The sequence below is a fragment of the Dysidea avara genome, chromosome 4 (assembly GCF_963678975.1).
Source record: "Dysidea avara chromosome 4, odDysAvar1.4, whole genome shotgun sequence".
NCBI classification, from domain to species: Eukaryota; Metazoa; Porifera; class Demospongiae; order Dictyoceratida; family Dysideidae; genus Dysidea; species Dysidea avara.
This window is the reverse complement of record NC_089275.1, coordinates 13,454,712-13,475,796: the sequence shown is the minus strand read 5'-3', so window position 1 is coordinate 13,475,796 and position 21,085 is coordinate 13,454,712. Positions and strand designations below refer to the sequence as shown.

The window sequence follows — 21,085 nt, the reverse complement described above, 5'->3', positions numbered from 1 at the left end:
ATTGGACTCTACAGGAATTATAACACTAACAGTTACCATTCTTATAACTTGTATCATAGAGTTTCATTCTTGTCCTTCTGTTAGAATAAACACCTAAGACATCTTGTTCTTCTTCAAGTCTCCTGTGCCGTCATCAACACTGTCTCCTGTATGATAGGTGCACAATCAGTAATTCTTCTGACAGGTAGCTAGCTCATATAGCAGTGTGTTTTCAGCAATGGTACCAAGTGTGACGATGATGGCTCAAACACTGAGTATAGACTAGGAATTAATGTATCCTGCCTTATATTTTGTGTGTGTACAAATGAATCAGGATGAAAATACAGTCTTTATCATAGATTACAAAATTAATATTGCATTAACATATCTAATGAGTTAGCCTTTTAAACCAAGGAATCTTTGTTAGCTTACTACACTAATGTGCCAATTAACTTATAATCCATATATGGATTTGGAAAAAAGTACACAAACTAGACATATTAAAAATTTAAAATAAGAAATAGGGATCGCTGAAAAAAGCCACGAAACAAGAAGGGATCGCTGGGGTAGTAATGTAAACCACAAATCCCTATTTTGACTCTAAATGCTCCATTTGAGTATAAAAAGTCAAAATAGGGATTTGTGGTTTACATTACCACCCCAGTGATCCCTTCTTGTTTCGTGGCTTTTTTCAGCGATCCCTATATTTCTTATTTTAAATTTTTAATATGTCTAGTACGTATTCAAATTGTAACAGAATTTTACGGCAAGTGTATATACATATGAAAACCATGGAGTGTTAGTGCCTGACTTGATCTTACCATATAATTCTCACTTTAAAGCTTCTTCGTTTCATCATGTCAATGATATATTGTTGAGTTACATTGTGTGTGATAAACAACAAATGATGTCACCTTATCAGTTACATCAGTCATTACAAATATGAAGCCATCATGAGAATCCATAGTCCTTTTATAATCATCAGTGATATTACAATAATAATGTATGTACAATGAGACATTAAATTGGTATAAATAATAATATAGTTTCTTTTGTTCAAATGACAAAATGTGAATGGGTATATGATCAATGGCTTTTGTGTTTCTATCAAGAACAAAAGGTTTATTCATCTCTAGATCTGTAATTTGTCACTATGCTTGCTATGCATATATGGTTAAAGTGATTGGAGTAAAGATAGACATCCTTGGTGTACTCATCCCTGTATGCATGTCTGTGTAACAGTCAGAATAATACCTTCTAAGAGTGCCGGAGTAATAGGGTCTTTGCTTTGCATTTTATCAACTATTTTGAAGCCATGCATTTTGAGTAATGTGTCAGTCTGGGGTGATTATTCTTTCTTTAGATGCAATGCCTATGTAAAAGATTGGTCATGCATTGGTCTACATAGTGTTTTTGCATTATATTAGAATATTACTGAACTATCTTTCAGTTTAATTCTAATTGTAAATTCCGATAAGAATATAGTGAAGTGTTATACTACCTGACTAAACCATACATCTCCTATTGTGTCAGTCACAGAGTACTACATTGTGTTGCTGTGTAAGGAATGCACTGCATCATTAATAATAAACACATCTGAAGCCCCCACATGTGTATTAGCTACATTGCACCCTTCATTTTTAAAAAGTGCTCTCATAACATCGTCATTGCCAACAAGCTGTGTAATATAATATAGTATTGATCATGAGTGATTACTTCATATGTAACCCATAATTAATTGTTAAGTAATGACTTGTTGATTATGAATGGAAGAGGCCAACTATTTCTATTGTTACAGTTGTATATGTATGTATTCCTTGGAGATAGTGTGTATAGGTGAGATTACATAGTTATAAAACTAGGTAGGGATTCTTAACAACTAATGTACACAATCATAAGATTTAGATATGTACAATAATACACCACTCAGGGGATTTGTAGAATTGATATATGATTGAATATAGCTAAGTTGTGCATTTATGATATCACAAACTACCACTTTACTTCACATACTGACACTTGTAACATTTTTGCACATTGTCACATGTTATTCTGCATGGGTAAAGCAAATTAACTTGTTCCACGTGTGGGTACACAAACTTCATGTTTTAGCATCACCACACCATGATGCGTGGCATACTACTGAGTCTACACATCATATAAATAATTATAAAAAAATATTGCCACACAAAATTGATGGTGTGTGCATGGTTGTGTGTCGCACATGCATTGTCACACCAAAGGCTGATGTCTGTTAAAACTATGAATACTTGAAACAGGCATTTATTGTGGCTATGATGTTATCTACTCTGGTGACTAATATGGTGGTGATGAGATTGGCCATAATTTGTGGTAATACAGTAGCCATAGGATGTAGCTAGCTATAATTATACTGTTGCTATGTAGTACTCTAATGTAACAATGCTAAGCTGTACAATGCTACAAAATGCATAGTATTAGTGTTCTGTACCAATATGGATTTTGATGGTGATATGGTGGTACTGATTAATTGTACTTGTAATTAAGAGGCACCATCCATTGTATTAAGACTTGCAATACAACAGTTGTGTTTGGAAAGGAAGGAAAAATGGTTCTATAGGTTCTATATTGTCTTCCTGTTTTGTTGACACTTTAGTGTACATAATGGAATGCAGCCTGTCTAATGTGTTAGGTAAGATTGTTAGACAGTTTGTCTCCTGGTTGCCATGCTACCAAGTTTAATGTTTGCGGTGTCAAATTCTAACAATGTATCGGGTGATATTCCCCAATGAAACTTGATGAATATACATAATTATACAGTGGTGGATGGTTTCATTTTTTTTTAGGTCTGCTGTGATGTGCTGTTTATCAATTCCATTGCAACACACTTGTATGTATTGCACACTAAGCAACCACATGTACATTATGTGAAGTACAAAATGTAGACCTAAGTATGCATGAAGTTACTATATACAGCAAGGTGGCCTTTTGCCAAAGTTTTGAGCAAACAATCTATTATTATATAAAGCTAAAATGCTGTCCGTCCAACCGTCACACTGCTTACTCACCAAACTAGGCGCAAACCAAAATAATCTGTGCTGATATTGAAGCACTCATCATCCAGCTACTCTAAGTTTGTTATCACCAGTTCACGCGTGCTTCCGTTCATTCTCTACAGCGCGTAGAAGGCAAAGGTGTAGAGAAAACTTGAGCAACATTCCTTTGAAAACCACAGCACATACTGTTCAAGTGGTAGAAGCGCTGACTAGCGTGTAAGAGGTTGTGGGTTCGAATCCACGTGTTGGCATATTTTTTTCTTTCTACTCAGTACCTTTTTGTGCACACCTTTTTAAAACATGACTTTTAGCTCATCATATCTTGGCATACAAAGCATATATCGACGTGGGACTTTTGCAAAATTATATGCCCATCATCTGGAAACTCGAGTGTTGTTGTAGCAAATCAATACATGCTTTTGTTCACTCTTTATAGGACAATGAAGGCACTGGTGAAGGGAAGGATCACTGAAAAGTTGAGTAACATTCCTGTCAAAACCACAAATAAACAACTGTGGCGATTTGTGAACCTCCCTTAACATAACCAACCTGGGTTCAATCCCCGCCTAGGTCATGACTTTTTTTTCACTTTTGGGACCTATTTGATGTATCTGGCATGCTTCATTTTTACACTGAATGTAGCTAGTGGCTACTATCAAAATGTGACTGACACACTAAGGATTTAGTAGTTAAGTCAGGCAGTATACTACTTATCAGAATAAAATTCTATTGCTTTTACTTGCTTACAATGAGAATTACACTGATACAATATTTCAATGACTTCTTAAAATCACAATACAATGTGAAAATACTATGAAGAACAATGTATGACATCCAGATTAGCGATCTTTTAAATATGTAGCACTGCATCTAAGAAAAGAATGTCCGGTTACCCAAGACTGACATTATAGTCTATAAAATGCAAAGTTTTAAAATAGTTGATGAAACAGAAAGCAAAGAACCATGCAACTACTCAGTCTTATATAAGGTACATATGTTCTAACTGTTACACAGACATGCATGCATACAGAGAAGACTAAGGGTGTCCATTTACTTTGTTTTTAACAAGCATGGTGACAAGCAGCTACAAATGAATGTTTTTGTTCTTAATAGAAACACACTAATTAAGCCATTGATATACTATCCATGAACAACATGATTTGTCATTAGCACTAGAAGCATAAAAAATTGAATACCAATTTAATGACTCGTTGTCACTGATGATTATGTTTAACATTAGAAGTACTATACAAATTCATATGATAGTTTCTCATGATGGCTTCATACTTGTTATGACTGATCATGATGTAACTGATAAAGTGACATCAATTGTTGTTTATTACACACAATGTAACCCAACAATTATATCATGAAAAGAAGAAGCTTTAAAGTGAGAATTATATGGTAAAATCAAGTCAGGCACTAACACTCCATGGTTTTCATACGTATCACACTTGCCGTAAAATTCAGTCACAATTTGAATATGTAGCTATTTATATGATATATATTACAGCATTGGTCAAAGTAAAAATAGCTGTTAGTGGCGGATCTAGAAATATTCAGAGGGGTTTCAGGTTCAGGGTGTTGGATTATCAAGCAATATCAAACAGATAAAGTGATATTTCATTGGTGCCTCAAACGGTGTCAGATGACAGAGATATTCTGGATTAGATACAGGTGTTGAATTAGAGATGTTTCACAGTAATAGCTTTAAAATATATAATAAGAACAATGCTTATATAGTATGATATGCACTAATATACTGAGTTGCTATTATATACTGTAGGCTGGTTTCAAATATTATTCAGTGATAGATACTAAACATTAGTGATACTAGTATATATTTGCGAGTTCATATATAATCTAAATAGTCTACAACAGAAATTTCTGCAAATGTAACTAAAATTTAGTGGATCAAGAATTTGCAAAATTTACACAAATTGTACCTCAAACATAAACCCGCCATTCAGAATAATGACCTGCATAGGCATGTAACCCATGGCAGTCAATTGATCTATCCCTAAGTATCATGCCTATTAACATGTAAAATCATTGTACAGAATAGTACACTTTATGTACCAACATTAAACAAGGTGTAGGACCAGGTGTCCTACAGACCTTCAGCATTTGTGCTGTTATAAATATACTAATGTCCATTTGGTTCCACCTGGGGTACTTTGAGATAATAAGTCACTCTCTAGAGTTCCTATGGATACATATATATGAAATTTAACATCCTGGCTGCCTGGCAGACTCCTGTAAGAATTTGAGCATTAATCGGATGGCTGCAGGTTTGAGGCTGCAGCTGCCTAGGTCATTCCAGTCATGGATTTTTTCTCCTGTCTCCAACTTTACAAACACAACAAATTTCAACAGGATGTAGGACCGGGTGTCCTACAGTCCTTCATACTTGTGCTGTAGAGCCTTAATAAAAAAATTAAAAGTATTGAAAAAGTAAACCTTTCTATACATATTTCAAATTGTGCATGGGTGGGAAACAATAATGGCATATTTTACCACAAAAACTTTGTAACTTTAGAACAGAATAAACTATAGACTTTCTGTAAAAATCAACTTATTCTTTAGGGCAAATACTTCAATTTGACACCAAGTTTGTGGATTTTGGATCGTATAAACATGAAATAGAGAAAAAAACTGACAGTTTTTGAACATTAAATTACCTGTAAAGGTCACCAAAGGTCAAATCTGAGGTGGCTCCCTATCAAAAAATAATCTTTATCTTACACACAAACTTTTTGCCAAGTTTCATGCTTTTATCCAAAAGTGCACAAAAAGGCCTTTTTTAAAGGCTTACACCCTGACTATTTGCATGTCAAGATAATATGAGCTAAAAGTCATGTTTTAAAAAGGTGTGCACGAAAAGGTACTGAGTAGAAAGGAAAAAACGCCAACAGGTCGTGTAAGAGGTTGTGGATTCGAACCCACGACCTCTTACACGCTAGTCAGGGCTTCTACCACTTGAACAGTATGTACTGTGGTTTTCAAAGGAATGATGCTCAAGTTTTCTTTACACCTTGGCCTTCTACGCGCTGTAGAGAATGAATGGAAGCACGCGTGAACTGGTGATAACAAACTTAGAGTAGCTGGATGATGAGTGCTTCAATATCAGCACAGATTATATTGATTTACACTTAGTTTGGTGAGTAAGCAGCGTGACGGTCGGACAGACAGCATTTTAGCTTTACATAATAATAGATTGTTTGCTCAAAACTTTGGCAAAAGGCCACTTTGCTGTATATAGTGACTTCATGCATACTTAGGTCTACATTTTGTACTTCACATAATGTACATGTGGTTGCTTAGTGTACAATACATACAAGTGTGTTGCAATGGAATTGATAAACAGCACATCACAGCAGACATAAAAAGACAAAATCATCCACCGCTGTATAATTATGTATATTCATCAAATTTCATTGGGGAATATCACCCGATACATTGTTAGAATTTGACACCACAAACATTAAACTTGGTAGCATGGCAACCAGGAGACAAACTGTCTAACAATCTTACCTAACACATTAGACAGGCTGCATTCCATTATGTACACTAAAGTGTCAACAAAACAGGAAGACAATATAGAACCTATAGAACCATTTTTCCTTCCTTTCCAAACACAACTGTTGTATTGCAAGTCTTAATACAATGGATGGTGCCTCTTAATTACAAGTACAATTAATCAGTACCACCATATCACCATCAAAATCCATATTGGTACAGAACACTAATACTATGCATTTTGTAGCATTGTACAGCATAGCATTGTTACATTAGAGTACTACATAGCAACAGTATAATTATAGCTAGCTACATCCTATGGCTACTGTATTACCTCAAATTATGGCCAATCTCATCACCACCGTATTAGTCACCAGAGTAGATAACATCATAGCCACAATAAATGCCTGTTTCAAGTATTCATAGTTTTAACAGACATCAGCCTTTGGTGTGACAATGCGTGTGCGACACACAACCATGCACACACCATCAATTTTGTGTGGCAATATATAATTATGTACCATGTGATGTGTAGACTCAGTAGTATGCTATGCATCATGGTGTGGTGATGCTACAACATGGAGTTTGTGTACCCACACGTAGAACAAGTTAATTTGTTTTACCCATGCAGAATAACATGTGACAATGTGCAAAAATGTCACAAGTATCAGTGTGTGAAGTAAAGTGGTAGTTTGTGATATCATAAATGCACAACTTAGCTATATTCAATCATATATCAATTCTACGAATCCCCTGAGTGGTGTATTATTGTACATTTCTAAATCTTATGATTGTGTACATTAGTTGTTAAGAATCCCTACCTAGTTTTATAACTATGTAATCTCACCTATACACACTATCTCCAAGGAATACATACATATACAATAGGGCTGAGCGATACTGCCATTTTAGTATCACGATCGATACTGAAGCCACCATTCACGATACTGAATAGTTCACGATACTTGTGAATAAGTCAATCATAGCTGCTGCTACATACTGTATTGCTCAGCATTCCTGCAGGAAGTCCTTATAAGTGATAGTAAACTAGCCACTATCATTCTTGTTTACAATAATGATTATTGTAACACATGCTTTGAGGTTATGTTGTGGTGTTCACACCTCTCTGCAGGGGAAACCAGGTGGGAGGACTTTATCACTTACAAGGATTCTTAGCCTAGTACAGCATAACAAATGGATTTTTAATGACAGTAATGCACAGGCATGGTATCACGATAGTTAATAACAAAATATCGCGATATATCGCTAAAACGGTAGTATCGCTCAGCCCTAATATACAACTGTAGCAATAGAAATAGTTGGCCTCTTCCATTCATAATCAACAAGTCATTACTTAATAATTAATTATGGATTACATAATTATTATGTAGTAATCACTCATGATCAATACTATATTATATTACACAGCTTGTTAGCAATGACGATGTTATGAGAGCACTTTTTAAAAATGAAGGGTGCAATGTAGCTAATACACATGTGGAGGCTTCAGATGTGTTTATTATTAATGATGCAGTGCATTCCTTACACAGCAACACAATGTAGTACTCTGTGACTGACACAATAGGAGATGTATGGTTTAGTCAGGTAGTATAACACTTCACTATATTCTTATCGGAATTTACAATTAGAATTAAACTGAAAGATAGTTCAGTAATATTCTAATATAATGCAAAAACACTATGTAGACCAATGCATGACCAATCTTTTACATAGGCATTGCATCTAAAGAAAGAATAATCACCCCAGACTGACACATTACTCAAAATGCATGGCTTCAAAATAGTTGATAAAATGCAAAGCAAAGACCCTATTACTCCGGCACTCTTAGAAGGTATTATTCTGACTGTTACACAGACATGCATACAGGGATGAGTACACCAAAGATGTCTATCTTTACTCCAATCACTTTAACCATATATGCATAGCAAGCATGGTGACAAATTACAGATCTAGAGATGAATATATAAACCTTTTGTTCTTGAAAGAAATGCAAAACCCATTGATCATATACCCATTCACATTTTGTCATTTGAACAAAAGAAACTATATTATTATTCATACCAATTTAATGACTCATTGTACATACATTATTATTGTAATATCACTGATGATTATAAAAGGACTATGGATTCTCATGATGGCTTCATATTAATTTTGTAATGACTGATGTAACTAATAAGGTGACATCACTTGTTGTTTATCACACACAATGTAACTCAACAATATATCATTGACATGATGAAAAGAAGAAGCTTTAAAGTGAGAATTATATGGTAAGATCAAGTCAGGCACTAATACTCCATGGTTTTCATATGTATATACACTTGCTGTAAAATTCTGTCACAATTTGAATATGTATAACTACGTATTTGTATATGTAATAGGACGGATGGCTGTGGTATTTGGGATTAATAGTGCGACCATTGTAAACAGGAAGGAGCAAAATAGTGTGAGGCGAAACCGAGTACTGTTTCTTTCCTGTTTACAATGTGAGAACTATTAATCCTGAATACCACAGCCATCCGTCCTATTACAAATTAATCCAACAACCATAGCAATTGTTACTAGGCAACAGAAATTCAAAAAAAAAACCACTGCAAAAGACCAATCATACTTATCAACCGTTGCTATGGTCTCAAAATGACTTTTATCTTAGCAATGGTTACCTAGCAACCATTGTTAAGCAACCACATTGTTGTTATGCCTTGGGCATGTATCACTATGGTAACAATAGTTGTCGAGTTGGACATTTACTTCTAATATAAACACACCACACTATTTTAGCCAATCAAAAGATTTTTGTTTAGAGATCTTGACAAATAAGTGTAATACTAATTCTAATGGCTAATTGTTAGACGTATTTCTATATAATACGTCAAGCTTCTATTGAGAGCACTATACAGTAACACATTCAGTCATTGGATTAATATGATATATATTATAGCATCCTGGCATGTCATGTCAAAGTAAAAATACCTGTGGCAGTAGTACTAATTGTGTATTTGTACATCCACTATAACTATCAATTACTGTGTCAAAATTTTATTCTGTTTTCAGCTGTATGTTCTACTCTTTACAAATGAAGTACAGCTGAAAAGTGCCACTACAATCAATCCACTTATTCTCAAATATATGTAAGAGGTGCAATACGTTCATTATAAGTGTGATATCTCAAATATAAATGGTGTGATACAAAAATTATGGATACTTTATCCCATTATAAGTTCTGCAGAGGTTGCTAGTTATGAAACAACATGCAAAGGAAAGAGGGAAATAGTTTAAATTTGTTAAATCTTGACATGCATGCAGCTTGTGTGATTGAAATAGAACATAAAACAAGCCATGCAGCACAAGAAGCCATTGATGTTTGGACCTCAGCAAGATTAAACAATGAAGGAATCAATCCTGCAGTGTTTGGTAGAATGAATCAGTCAGTTAGTCTGGTACACTAAACCACGATTTGCACAGTGCCCTTCCATATTAAGTTGCTTGCTGTTAATATCCTTGTATATAGGTACAGTTGTATGTATGATGCAACAGCAGTCTAATAATAATAATAATGATGCTTTGCAGAATAATAATTCTGAGGGTCTACCAGTGACCTACACTGATAGCCTAACATTCATTAAATAATAATTATACACTAACATCTACATACTTAGTTACAAGTGGTTAAAATTGTTAGATGCAGGATTCTTGGAGCAACGGGAACAGGGACAAAGGTAATGGAAACAACAAGGAAAATTGTCAAAGTTAGCTAAGAAATGATTCCAGAAAAATTCCTTCAATTTCTGTTTTATTACAGCTAGTGATTGTGTATGATCAATTATTGGTAGAGAGTTCCATAGTCTAGGTAGGCGAAAAAATAGGAGTTCATAGCTGCATTGGTATGGGCTGTCTTGTGGTGTAGTTTGATTCCAGAAGATCTAGTAGAACCAGTCATAGGTAGGGACCCGCCGATTATGCTCATAATTTTACCTATTATGCTATGCTGCACATAGGTAGGGACCCGCCGATTATGCTCATAATTTTACCTATTATGCTATGCTGCACTGCTCAAAAATTTACCTATTATGCTTAAATATATGCTCAATACTTACCCATTATGCTCAAATTATGCCCAATTATTTATGCTTCAGTTCCCATGCTCTAGTAATAATTTCCAATTTATGGATAAATAATAAGTGGCTGAAGCACAAACTTACTTGTCAAAATGTATATCACAGAAAAGATCGATATACTCTAATAGAACAGTCAGTTATACGATTGTTCTATTAGAGTTACTGACTGTTCTATTAGAGTATATCGATCTTTTTGTGATAGCTATTTTTATAAGCTAGAAAATTCATACTATTACGCAAATATTCTACCTATTATGCTAGCATTATGCTCAATGCTTTCAGGCACCTATTATGCTCATAATTATGCCAGCATAATCGGCGGGTCCCTAGTAATAGGCGGAGGAAAGGGGGGGGGGGGGGAGTTAGGGGGATGAAGCCCCCCTCAGAATGATATCACGCGAAATTATCCTTCTTGGAGTGGGACTGAAAGCCGTGACCAAGATCAAGATACTCTAATAGAGCAGTCACTCTAATAAAGCAATGACAGTATTAGAGCAGTGTGTAGTGAGCTATGTAGGGATTTTTATGTAGTTTATCAGTATAAATTCGTAGCTGGTGAGGTGGGCAGCTATTGTCAGTTGGTTGCGACCTTTTTTTTTTTGATCTCACCTAATCAAACCAGAGACAATGTAGTGCTTCGGTTCATTTTTTTTACCATAAGTCTGGATCCATCCCTGGTCAGCCCCCCTTATATCAACTACTTCCTCCACCCCTGGAACCAATATTGAAGCTGACATAGTTCAGGATATTGAATTTCTCTGTAGGAGTTTTAAGTGATTTGATGAAAAAGAGGATGTCAGATATTTATATAAATGGCAACATACCAAGTTGGGTCAATCTAGTCCTGTAGTCTGAAGTGCAATCAGTAGAGTTGTACCGACAATTGGATCGGTAATCGGTAGAAGCTGATAATTAGCTGTTTTACCATAATCGGAAATCGGTTGTAATGGACTGTAGCCAGCAGATTATTAGTCTATTCAGCTTCAGTAGCTGCAGTTATACCACTAGAGGGCTGGTGTCAAAGGCTCTGGTATGTACTTGGGTAATTTGTTTATGTTTTGTGGTAACCACAAAGATAAACAGTGATGGTTCAGGCCCTAGTCCTCTTGTCTGACTAGCAACTTTGATTGAGATAAGTGTACAATTTCACAGAATTGGCTTTACTAGCTCTACTTTTAATGGAGTGTGCACAAGTATACCTACAATCGGGTATCAGTTAACTATCGGTAAAACAGGGTAAAATATATCGGATATTGGATTTCCCTAAAATGTGGGAATCGGTACAACTCTAGTAATCAGAGAGTATGAATTTAGTAGCACTCCTTTGTACCTTCTCTAATTCTGTCTTTCAACAAATAAGGTCTCCACAATGTGGAGCAGTATAACAATTTATATCTCACTAATGATATGTATAGGGATTTTCTGGCCTGAGGACAATGCGAATCATTGAATACTCTGCATAACAGTCCAAGTGACTTGTAGGCATTAGAGGAAATCATTTCATAACACTTTTTCCATGACAATGAGTTAGTAAAAATAATCCCTAGGTCTTTGCAACTGGGTGATTCATTGATTATGTAGTCATTTATGATGTACTGAGAGTTGAATTTACGATGGAAGCTCATGAATACAAATTTAGAGAGGTTAAATGACAGGTGATTGTTAATAGTCCAATTAAATAAAAGAGTTAAGGTCTTCTTGAAGCTGCTGTATGTCCAGTATGGAAATGATATGCCGAAAGCACTTTGTATCATCTGCAAATTCAAGTAGTTGAGATGGCAGATCATTTATAAAGATCAGGAAAGAAAAGGACCCAGAATGCTTCCCTGGGGAACACCAGAGATCACAGGTAGGCAATCTGACAGGTGGTTTCAACAGAGACACACTGGGATCTGTTACTTAGGTAGCTGTTAAACCAATTCCATAGAATTCCTGTGAATCCTACAATATGTTCCATAATTTAACCAATAATTCATTGCATGGCACACTATCAAAGGCTTCCTGAAGTCAATGTAGATGATGTCTATTTCTTCCCTCGAAGTGATTAGCTGATGAAAGTACAGTAGATGAGAAGTTGTTGAGTTGAAGTGTTACTTTGAAAACCAAATTGATGCGGAGTGATGGAAGGAGCTATTGTACCTATCACTTTATCATAAACTAATTGTTCTAGCACTTTAGAGATGACACAAAGGAGTGAAATTGGTTGGTAGTTGGCAACAGAAGTTTTGTCTCCAGATTAGAACACAGGAATTATTGTGTGTTTTCCATTCAGTGGGTAAGTTTCCGCTACATAAGCTAGCTTTGAAAAGGTGATGGATGGGTAAAGCAAGGTAAAAGCACAGTTCTTAAGATGACAGGTGCGATGTTGTCAACTCCTCTAGCCTTGTTTGGATTGAGGTTATTGAGAGCATCTATCACTTCTTGCTCTGTGAAGTAAATCGAGTCCAGATGATTTACAGGAACAGTTAAATGAGTTGTATCAGGTAGACAGTAGTCACTTGAGGTAAAAATGGAATAAAAGTACTAATTAAAAAGTTCAGTTTTACCAAGGTCAGCATCAGCTGTAGTAGTGTTATGGTGAAGTCGAGGGGGAAGGACGTGTGACTTGGTGAACTCTCTAATAAATTAAAAAATTTTGGATCATTACTGGTAGAAAAGTTGTATATAAGATTCTGTTCATATCTAGATTTGGCTGCAATGTTGGCAGATTGGAAGGATTGTTGAGCTTTTGATAATCATTGAAAGTTATTAGCTGTTGGATTTTAGTATATTTGTACTGAATTGTACAAAAACACTTGAGAGAGTGATGTAACTGAAGAGTAAACCAGGATGGAAATTAACGGGTACGTATCCTTGTCTTAGGGATAAATAGATCCACACCAGACATGATATAACTCCTCAGGATGTGCCATATTTCTTCAACATCAGATGAATTGTAAAGTAGATTAAGGTCACAGTTAAGTAAGTATTCGTTAAATCCATGATAGTCACCTCTGTTAAAATTAAATACTTTCTTGATGGTTGAGGATGGCACAGGAAGTTTAAAACTAGCTGTGAATGTTATTAAGCCTGTGTTCCACTATGAAACCTACACTAGTTTATAAATTAAGAAAAATTTTTAACTTGTTTTTATGAAATTCACATAAAAGTATTTAATGGTCTGTATTATTATGTTTGTTATGAAGTCTCTCTGTATACGTTGCTGGTACACAAACAGAGTTAGGGTCGTTACTCTAAAAATGTAACTAGTTACACATATGTACATTACACTATGTAGTGCGCATATTACTTACTGAAAAAGTTAACGTGTTACACATTACTCACTACTCTGAGGGCTGTAACTAGTAATAATATTACATATTATATTTGGGCATAATAGGTAAAATTTTTTAGCAGTGCAGCATAGCATAGCTAAAATTTTGAACATAATAATAGGCAGGTCCCTACTAGTTTGTAACTTTATTTTCATTGTCAAACTAGCTAGCTTTACTGAGCTATAGCATCATGGTCTTTCAAAGTGCTTCAGCTATACTCTTAAAGCATTTTACCGGCCACTACTCTTTTAAATGTTTTATGCTCTTAAAGCGTATGTTTTATACCCTTAAATCGGTTTATGCTCTCTAAAGCGCTTTTTGCTCTTAAAACTCTTAAAGCACCTTATCCGGAATCTTAAAGCGTTTTATCATCTTATAAAGCACTTTATTATCTTAAAGTGTTTTATCATCTAAAAGCGTTTTATACTCTTAAAGCGCTTTATCACCTTAATGTTAAAGTGGTTTAAGGTTGACCGCACTTTAAATAAATTTTAAGAAAACTCAAAAGTGCTGCATTAACGAGTACAAAATGCAAAAACATAAAAGCACAAAATTTTGAATTAATGGGTAGCCTTATAGTGCTTTAAGCTTAAAGCGTTTTGAGGTACTGACGGGCACTTGATCCTATTTCTCCCCCAGATCCTGATGCTGACGCTCTTGCAAGCGCCTATTCTGGCATAAACGTTCCAGACAAGAGGCGCTTATTCCTGTGGGTATGACGTCAGCACAGCAGTTATATTACTAAAGGAAAAGTATAACATGTCATGAGGTAAGAAAAAAATTTATTTGTACCCACTCCAACATTTGCATACAGCTCCATGCAATCTGTTTCTTATTTTCCACCCTAGGAATGTTGTCACCTGATGAAGCAATAGAAGCAGAAATGCATTGTGACTGCTATAAAGTTCTTAGTTACCTGACTATTGACAATACCATTGTCAGAGTCTACAGGCATTCTAACTGTCTTTACAGATCTAGAGTTCCTCTTTTGTCTTCAATTTACTCTCTGTACCAATATAATATAATATAATATAAACAAGTTTATTTGCATATAAACTAACTTTTGATAGTTTATTTCCATAAGTAGAAACTATGAGGACTTGTATGCCTTCAGTCTCCTGGATGAGTTCACCGATGTGATCACAGAGACACCATCTAAACTGAAATCTCGACAGTCATTCTCCAAGGATACTGAATATACCTTGGGTCTGTAACCATTTAATCAGGTAGAGTCGATGCTGCTGAACCATATTATTCAAATAAAATTAACATATGCATAGCTACTCTAAAATAACAATCATACATTTCAACAGAGCAGTCGTCATGCATACGTGTGTCAAACAGTAGCTAACCATACATGAAAATATACACCTAAATAAGTAAAGCAACTACTCCCTGTATTTCAGAACTTGAAACCAGGTGAGAAAAATTTCTAGAACTAACCCTGGACACACACAAAAGCAAACAAAAAGCAAAGCCTTCAGCTGTAATGCTAGTATGGTCATGCCTACCCAGTGAACAAGCACAGGAGTCAGTGCAGGCAAATCCTAGGACTAGTAACCCCGCAGGAGGCTGTACCATATCCCACAGGTGAAGGTGTAGACACCTGAAGTCTCACCTACACACACACACACACACACATTGTAAAATATTATCTAGCATATTCCGATTTAATATCATTTAAAATGGTTACCCATATCACTGTGTGAACAGTCTCTTCCACCTGATACTACCGTGCACACATACCCTAGTCACAGCTATCATTGAAATCTATATTAAAGTAGTTAAGGTAGGCCATTGACAAAGTTTATCAGTGAGTTATATTCAGCATTAGGTGACAGTACAACCATGCACTTGCTTAGTTGTGAGAACGTTAATTGAGCATGTACAGTGTATCTTAGGATTAATCTAAAATTTCAATACCACTATATATGAACCCATAAACAATAACTATATCTGTATACATCTGCTGATTTGCATGACTTGCTTTTGAGGTATACTGGTCCATAGTTCTATTACATGAAAAACAATCTGGTTAATCAAGTGTTTTGAATATAGGTAATTAGCCGGACTAAATTTGGATATCAAACTGGTCTAGCCGGACTGATTTTGTTTGACTAAATGGCTGGACCATTATTAGCATCTAAATGGGTCTACCTATAGGCATATGTAAATAATTATTATAGCCAACTCCAGCTAGCTCCTGTTTGTATAATAAAAGCCGTAGAGCAGAATAGCAAGTTATATTAATGTAGCAAATAGCCAACATGCAGTTTTAAAAGATTGCATACAGTTACCCTCTACTGTAACTAGACAGAAACCGGTGTATCATTAACACTCACCTGCAGTACTTCAGTGGCTACCAAGGGCTGAATGGCTAGTTGCACCATTGCTAAGATGTACTTATATTACAAAAGTGCATGACTGCTCCAAACATAAGGCCACTCTAAATAAAGACTCTGTTTCCCATCCTCCACTGGGCATACATTTATGCAAGCGAGCAGTCCATTTCCATTATAAAATTGGTAGCTTTTCCTGAGCATAGCCAGCATAAAATTAAGTTGCAGGTAGAACAAAATGTAAATTTGTAGAGACTCAATGCACACTGACACGTGAGCTGACACATTATAAAATTGAAACTGTTCAGTATGCAAGAAAAAACGGAAGAATTATAATATTATTAGTGACACGGATGCAGGCAGTGGACGGGAACAGAGAATTTATTTGGAGTGACCAAAGCAATGCAGTTTCATTGTAGATGCATGCATGAAGTTAGTCAACACGGACCAAATTTAAATTCGATTGACTAAGATTCAGCCAAACTTTCATTGGATGCCAAAGCTGGTTGACTGAAAATGGCCCAGCTGGGTCTGGGTATGAGACTGATGGTATTCATTATCAACTCTAACAGTTACACAACATATAAAGGAGCTTGGAACAAGGCTTAAAACCGAACCAGAGTTTATTTAACCCACACTTGTCACAGGGAGTTATAATTGTAATCTATGGTTTCCTGAAACCGTTGCTTATTAAATACTAAGAACTCACTCTGTGCTTCAGTTTACTCGACTCGTCATGATCCTTCAACCTTTCCCTCGAGAGTTTCTAACAAGCTCCCAAACCCATCTCGTATCCAATGCTTTTGTATGCGCCTATTCATAAACGCTCCATATAAGAGGTGCTTATCTTCCCATATAAGAGGCGCATATCTCTGAGCTATGGCGTCATGGTATGCTCACAGGGTATGTTATTTCATACCAATATGTTAGTGTGATATGCTAACGTTTTTAGTATGTAATGCATGCAGATCTGTTTCATACCTTCTAGTGTAGCAACTCAGTATGCAATGCATACAATTTTGGTATGAAATGCACTCAGGCTTTTTAACAGTGTAGACTTACAGAAACTTTAGATTTGGTGTTTTGATGTTCAGCACTATTTCCACTTACCATTGTGCACAAATGTACAAAAGCTCTAATAGAACTGAGCTTAAATAACCTAAATAGGCAGAATTAATGCTGAATAGCAATGTTTCAGAGGAGGTTGGACACGATACAAGCACTTCTGAAATTTGTTTCTGTTAATTGTGTAATTCTTATATATGACAAGGAGTAAGTGATAGAAGAAATGTTTAGCAATATCCACACCATGTTACCTTGTGCTTCTTAAGATGAACAGCAAATTCTTATTGCAAGGCGGGTGTGTGAGTTTCTAATTCTCTTTTTGATTCTCTGTAAGGCCAAACTAGCAGCATCCGCTCTTCTTTTTCAATACTCTGAGAGGCTTTGTTAGCATGCACATTGCTTTCTTCGACAATCATTGTGTTTAAATACACGTACATATGGCATTCCTATAGTATTACACATGGATTCCACCCAACGAATGCTTACACACGTGATCCCGTAGATTTCAAGATCAATTTACGTGCCTGGAGTAGTGGGGTTGAATGGGGTTGACCGGCTGAATAGACTAAATTTGAAGTGCACTCTTGAATGGTATTTGTGAAAACTTTCGTGAACACTTGGTTAAAGTTTCAATACAAAATGTATGCACTCATGTGTGCATGTCCAACCTCCTCTGACAATGTTTATGGTAGCATTTGCAGGCATTTGCAGGTATCACCATCTTCAAAGAAAAGTGTTAAGTGGTTATAGTGTACAACACCCTTTTATGTAGGATTGCTTGAGAAACCTTTTAGTTAATTCTAGTTCTTGAACTAAAAGTTTTAAAGGTTTTGGTTTAGTTCTAGTTTTTGAACCAAAACTTGAAAGAATTTTAGTTTAGTTTTAGTTTTAGAACTAAAATAGACCACAATTTTAGTTTAGTTCTAGTGTACTAGAACTAGAATTAAATTGCTGTACTAAAACTAGATTTAGTTCTAGTTCCTTAGAACTAAAACAACACTACCTCACACCTTTTGTGGTTTGAAAGAAATCGACACAGCATTTTAGGTGCCTTGAGACTAAATAGACGAGACCATCTCTAATCGTTATAGACGGCTTGAAGACAAGCTAGACGAGATAATTGCTTGAGACGATCACGTATTAAGTGAGAATCCTTGCAAGCACATTATATTCACTGAAGACTGAAGCGTCTAGAACAATGAAACCCTACGAGGCTATCTACCCTTGCCCATAAATTGTCTGCTATGACCACATGCTACTCCAATAAGGCTTCTAATCCGTTATACGCACGGATACCTTTCGGAAAGGCTGATCATGTCCGACTACGCCAGTCCACAATGCATAAACATGCCCGCTGCAGCAACATCAATTTTACGTTCATAACTACTAAAACTACACGTTTTCAGCAATAGCTAATTTAAGACTGAACAAATGTTTATCTTATGAGCATAGCTTCTATACGTACCAGCATTTTTTTTTTCCCGGGCTTGATGGACTGCCCTTTCCTACCACCCCCAGCACAGATTGCAAGTGCTGGCCAACTGAACAAAATTAAGCAGACAAATGGGATTCCACAGTCACTAAGTCCACTGACTGTGGAGTCCTGGTGTAAACACCAATGGAAGACCGTGCCCCACGAATACACTGAATTGCCGAGCGCAACAACGAAAAGCTCAGGCAACAACGCAGCCAACCCAGAACCACAGAATAATCATCTCCCCACTTTTTGGCCAGAAGAGAAGCAAGTCGCTTATAAAAAACAGTAGCCTCATGGGCTAAACCACCAGTGGCAGCCAAAACAATTGGAGTGAAAGTGGCATGCTCCACTTCTCGAACCCGCTGACCATAAGCACGATGCTTAATCTTTTCATGCTTCCTAAAGGTGGACGACAGAGAGGAGGAACTATTAGAAGGAGCAAAAGGGTTAAAAACACGGACATCAATGAAACATCTCTCCGAACGACCACCCCAGAAGCCGTTTACAGCAACATCCAAGCGAGCCGAATCCTGAGTATTAGAGGTGGCAAGAGGGAACTCATCAGAATGCTGAACCGGCTGTAACTCTGGCTCCACACACACCTGGGAGCAAACCTCAGTAAGAAGGGTAGCAGTAAGGTCCCTAATTTCGTTATGACGTAAGGAAGGTAAACCCCCTTTGGGACAGGACAAAGCATGCTCAACAGAAAAGGAGGTTCCGCAAGCACAAAGGGAAGGAGGACGAAGTGGGGACCAACCATACCTCAAAGCCAAAGCATCCTGGAAAGCAGATCTATGGAGAGTGAAACCATGCTCACTCAAGGGTAAGGTGGTGAGCCAGCTTGAAGCACCTCTAACAGTAGCCAAGTCCGTCGCACGCCTCAAGGAAGGCCCAAGCTGTTGGTATAGCTCAGCAAATTGTGTAGAACAGTGTTCAGATTTGGCTTTCCTTAAAAGGGCCTTTCTGGCCTGCTGAGAGGCAACAGCCTCAACAAAACTCAAATCATGATTCAATATACATTGGCTAAGAGGTTCCGTGACATCACGAGATGCAGCCAACTCACTAACACATCTTCTTGTGGGGACAAAAATACCCAGGCCTCCCCACCGAGCAGGAAGGGTAAACAGGAGCCGTGAACTATCACTGGGCGGTGAACAGCCAGTTAAAGTAGGAATAAATACTTGGCGAATCATATCTTCCAGTGGCTGAAAAGCATCACACACACAAGGAACTGTTCGAAAAACAAACAGCCAACGACTGGATAGACCATGGGTGAAGGCACAGTATGCAGCATGGGGTTGACTCTCCGCAAATCTTGATAACCTCTTAACCTCTGCAGACCAGCCCTTAACCTTCTCAACAACAAAACTATTCACATAACTATCAGACCCAATAGCAGCCCCCAAATAAGGGCGGCCCTCCATAGATATTCCAATTCCAGAACCACTGAAGATTGAAGCAGCATCCTGCTGCAAATGTCCCTTGATGATAAGCCAAGTTTTGGTCGCGTTAACAAAGTACCCAAACGAAGGGCCAATTTCACACAGACAGTCCCACCACTTACGCAAAACAGTCAACTTCCCACAAGCACAAGCGTCATCAGCATACCAAACCTGCTCCACTCCTGAAGGGAGACACCTCAGAAGTGGAATTGTGGCCAAAGCATAAAAGGGCATGGCCAAAGGATCCCCTTGGGTAGTTCCCTCTTCCGACAGTATTACATCACCTGAAATGAATAAACTAACTGGAGACCGGTAAATATTAATCAAGATTGGAGCAAAGGGTGGGCAGAGCTGTCTAATGTTGTGTAAAGCAACTATCCTGTTCAACAAGTTAAAAGCATTACTTGCATCCACAAGTAAAACAGCATCACAATCCTCATTACCAAAAAGCTCACGTACTGAATGAACAGCAGCCTCCACATCCGCCATTTGACCAGCACACATTTACAGAGGACCAGCCACAATCTGGATGTCCTCTCTGATAACGGAAAGGACTGCCTTGGCCACAATCCTCCTCACAACTTCACAAACTCCAATAGGCCTCACTCCTGGCCTCTTGTCTAAAGCAATCAACCTACAAGCCACAAAAGGGGAAAGAATTTCTGGGGAAATAAATGAAGTACAGATACGTCTAGCAAACAAAGCCAAAGCAGCACACAACTCACTTGAAGCTGAGTGGAAACCAGTGCAGAGACGCCTCCAACAGCGAGCAT

The 21,085-nt window shown here is 36.9% G+C and overlaps 2 protein-coding genes across 10 annotated transcripts in view; both read right to left on the bottom strand.

The window, feature by feature from the left end:
- Positions 1 to 21,085, bottom strand: part of LOC136253062 (long-chain-fatty-acid--CoA ligase ACSBG2-like) — a 318,134-nt gene that overhangs the window by 238,551 nt on the left and 58,498 nt on the right. The gene's annotated exons all lie outside the window — the stretch shown is intronic.
- Positions 14,452 to 20,816, bottom strand: LOC136253222 (uncharacterized). Of its 4 annotated transcripts, XR_010700011.1 has the most exons (6): positions 15,501 to 17,020; positions 15,191 to 15,227; positions 15,051 to 15,144; positions 14,906 to 14,995; positions 14,786 to 14,849; positions 14,452 to 14,730 (listed from the first exon to the last, which is right to left on the bottom strand). XR_010700011.1 is itself a non-coding variant. In XM_066045849.1 (5 exons), the coding sequence occupies exon 1, from the start codon at positions 20,814 to 20,816 to the stop codon at positions 18,945 to 18,947; it is 1,872 nt and encodes a 623-aa protein (XP_065901921.1). In that variant the 3' UTR covers positions 14,452 to 14,730; positions 14,782 to 14,849; positions 14,906 to 14,995; positions 15,051 to 15,197; positions 17,038 to 18,944. The 4 variants fall into 4 exon arrangements, 2 of the variants coding, with proteins under 2 accessions (XP_065901921.1, XP_065901920.1); XR_010700010.1 differs by having other exon boundaries at positions 15,191 to 17,019; XM_066045849.1 differs by lacking the exon at positions 15,501 to 17,020 and adding an exon at positions 17,038 to 20,816 and having other exon boundaries at positions 14,782 to 14,849; positions 15,051 to 15,197.